The sequence below is a fragment of the Hesperophylax consimilis genome, chromosome 8 (genome assembly GCF_061612785.1).
Source record: "Hesperophylax consimilis isolate HC1 chromosome 8, BYU_Hcon_1.0, whole genome shotgun sequence".
In the NCBI taxonomy this organism is placed as follows: domain Eukaryota; kingdom Metazoa; phylum Arthropoda; class Insecta; order Trichoptera; family Limnephilidae; genus Hesperophylax; species Hesperophylax consimilis.
Window position 1 is genome coordinate 20,052,532 of NC_142843.1, and position 3,754 is coordinate 20,056,285.

General features: G+C 47.6%; 1 protein-coding gene across 1 annotated transcript; it reads left to right on the forward strand.

The window, feature by feature from the left end:
• Nucleotides 1-2,621: 2,621 nt before the first annotated feature.
• LOC149421692 (uncharacterized) lies at nucleotides 2,622-3,464 on the forward strand. The gene has a single exon (XM_089634310.1). The coding sequence runs from the start codon at nucleotides 2,622-2,624 to the stop codon at nucleotides 3,462-3,464; it is 843 nt and encodes a 280-aa protein (XP_089490436.1).
• The last annotated feature ends 290 nt before the right edge of the window (nucleotides 3,465-3,754 follow it).

The window sequence follows — 3,754 nt, forward strand, 5'->3', positions numbered from 1 at the left end:
ACGGTTTACAGCCCAGTTCACTGTGAGACTTTTCTGGGCGGCCGGCGGCCTGAAGTGTATCACATGCTATGTGACATGTATAATAATAAAAACTTCTAAGTTATGCAATAAACAACATATTATTATAAAGCACTATACGAATATGTATCTTTAGAAATCCATTTCATATAATAATAACAACAAATACGTACATATATTTGACAAACCCAAATAAACCTTTGGCCTATACACCTCTCTCATCTAAACCGACCATCTCTCATGTAATAGAAAGAGATGCACCATAGGTGATCCGTTGTACGTACAAGTCACGACACATGTGACGTCAGAATTCTTTCGACCAATCGTGGAGCGTATACAGTCTATTGCTATTGAATGCTTTTTCAAGAACGTTTAACTAATTCCAGGAATAATAATATAGAAATATATTTATATATTTAGAATCGATATTTTTTGATCTACATGAACATATTTTTTATAAGTCAAAATATTTTTCACTCAACTTCCTTATTGATGCATCTGTTAAGAAACACATTTAAAATTATAAAATTGAAGGTTAATTTTAATTTCAATTTATTCGAAACATTTCGATTATTCGAATGCGAACAACGTATAGTTGGAATTTACACTTAGGTTAAAAACAATAAGTAGGTGTAGGTACGTGAGACTAAATTCTATTTTTCGGTGACGTTTCGCCAGGATATCACTGTATGAAATGTATACCTACATAATATATGCACCACAGCACACAATCCTCTATAATTGCGCCGAATTTGCGAGACCAATAACTGATTTAATCCTTCATGATGTCATCTGATTGATAGATTGACCGTGATTGATCGTCAATAGATTGACAACTATGGTGACGACATCTGATACAAATTCTTAATACTTTCAATAGAGCCCGTTTTTTCGGTGAAAAAAAGAGAAACTTTAAAATTATTATATTTTGTGTTCCTTATCGATGCCTGGAATCCATTATGAGAGAGAGCTTGCTCTTTCGCCCTTTTCATTTGCGTTTCGCGCGTGTGTATTCCCTATATTTGCCCCTTTTCTCCACTTGCCACACTTTCTCTCCCTACTGGCAACACTGTAGTGACGCGCATTTCAGGTCACGTGATGTTTTTGTTCATATGACGCCGTTTTTTCGCGCCTTAAGTACGTTTCGTGTTTGTGCTGTTCTTAAAAATCAACTTTAAGTGCATAAATCATAGTTTATTCCCTAGCCTTTATAAATATACTGTTTACGAGAAATTAACTCATAGTTTTATCGTGTTTATCAGTGTTTTGTCGTCTTTTAATTGTGATTGTTGCGCAAATGAGTGACATCGAAAATAATGACGCGGCGTCGGTCGGCAACAGCGACCAAACGCAAGATTCCCGCAAGCGCCGACGCGAGGATTCGGACTCCGATTCTTCGTCCAGTCAGAGGGGTTACAGACACCTGGACACGCGAGTTGAACGACTGACGCAACAGGTGTCCGCTCTGACGGACGCCCTAATGGGCAGTCGCGTAGAACTCGAGGAATATCCGGGGAGAGAAGACCCCGCTGAAGGTACACGGCGGGAAGGATCGGGGTTCATAGAACTACCCGCCAGCCTAGCCGCCCAGAAGAACATTCTGGAGTTCGGAAACCCGAGCACCCTGGTGAAAGAGGCACCGATCCCGAAAGCGGACGCGAGAAGAGTGGGAGTTATTTCGGCTCTTCAGCATTTTAACTCGGAGGAATGGTCGCGGGTTCGCTACGCCGAAACCCAAAAGGCTTACACCGCCACGCCTGCCTTCGTAGAGCTGGAGGTGAATGAAGAGCTGAAGAGGCTCGACAAGAACAGCTCTTTTGCACCAGCCCTGGATCGTTCCCTGGGAGCTCTCTCGAATGCCATCTTATCACAAACGGAGGCAGTAAAAGGGAATATGCAGACGCTGGTAAACTGGGCAGCCGATCCCGGCACCTGCTTGACCCCTTCGACCCTGTTCGAGAAAATCCAGGAGATGTTCGCCAAGGAATCCCCATACAGTAGGATCACGGAGGACGTCCTACAAATTGTATGTGGAAGGCGATCTGAGTGTCTCCAAAGTAGGCGAAAGGCCCTGTTGGAGGGAATAACAGACCCCTTTACCAGGGAAGGCCTCGCCAGGATCCCACCGAGCTCCAGTCACCTCTTTAATAAAGAGGAACTTGCGGCCTATATCTTGGCAAACGGGGGACGAGACAAGGTTGTCAGTGTCGCACCTTCGTCCTATACCCCCCGTCAACCACAACCCTCTACCTCACAAATGGCAAGGCCGGTGAGGGAAGCTCCACCCTCACTCCCTAGAAAGCCCTTTCGACCCACTCCTAGGCCAGACAAAGATAGGACACATCGCCAGCCCACCAAGAAGCAAGAGCCCTCTCGCAAGGCGACTAGCGATCGGGGTAGGAGGCGATGGAGGTGACTGGAGGCCAGAGCTCTTCTGGGGAGGACGCCTAAAGGTATATCGGGAGGTGTGGAGGGAGTTGGGGGCGTCGCCACTAATCCTGAACATCCTGGAAGGAGCAAGGATTCACTTTGTGTCCAAACCTCCTCTGGCTCTCCCGTTGGCCGAGCTCAGGCAGAATTTCAGGACAAAGTCGTCCTCAGACATGACCGCGCACATCGAAATGATGAAAGCGTCAAAGATTCTGGAGGCAGCAGACGACTCTCCGAGCTTCCTGTCAGGTATGTTCCTTACCTCCAAATCAGACCACACCTTCAGACCCATCTTCAACTTGAAGGCCTTGAACGTCTTCATAGATTCAAAGCCCTTCAAACTTTTCAGCCATTTTCGGGTTCCGGAATTCCTCCAACCCGACGATTGGATGATAAAAGTAGACCTCTCCCAGGCTTATTTCCACGTGCCGATCGCAAGATCACACCGGAAATTCCTGCGCCTCGTCTACAATGGAGAACTCCTTCAGATGACGTGTCTGCCCTTCGGCCTGTCATCAGCGCCAAGGATCTTCTCGCTGCTCTCAAACTGGGTAGCGGAGCTGCTAAGAAGGAAGGGGCTGAGGACAGTAGTCTACCTAGACGACTTCTTAGTAGCAAACCAGTGCAGAGAACACCTGGCCCGCCAAGTCGTTACTATAGTGCACACACTTCAACAACTAGGTTGGCGCATAAACCTGGAGAAATGCATCCTGACGCCCACGCAAAAGTTGGAGTTCCTGGGCATAACATGGGACACGAGAGCAGACCAAAAGTCTCTCTCCGACCGCAAGTGCTCTGGTCTACGCCAAGCCTTACAGGTTCCCTTGGAAGTCGGCAGTTGCTCTCCCAGGCAGGCTCTAGGTCTCCTGGGAAGACTCAACTTTGCAAATTTCGTGATCCCTCGTGGTCGCTTGCATTGCCGCAGACTGCAGAGGTTCAGCCGCCACATACAACATCTGAAACCGTCTCGGCCGGTTGCTCTGTCCACCGCAGCACTGCAGGACATACAGTGGTAGCTAGGGGCCATCGGAAGCACGAGCCCAATTCAACCCCTCCCATTCCATCACTTCCTGACGACAGATGCAGCGGACACAGGATGGGGAGGACAACTAGACGACACCACAGTTGCGGGTCATTGGACGGGGGAGCAGGCACTATGGCACTCAAACCGGAAGGAAGCATACGCCGTGTTAGCGGTCATCAAAGACCAAGCTCATCTCCTGGCAGGGACAAATGTCTTACTACAGACGGACAACAAGACAGTTGTGGCTTACGTCAACAAGGAAGGGGGCACAAAATCCTTTGT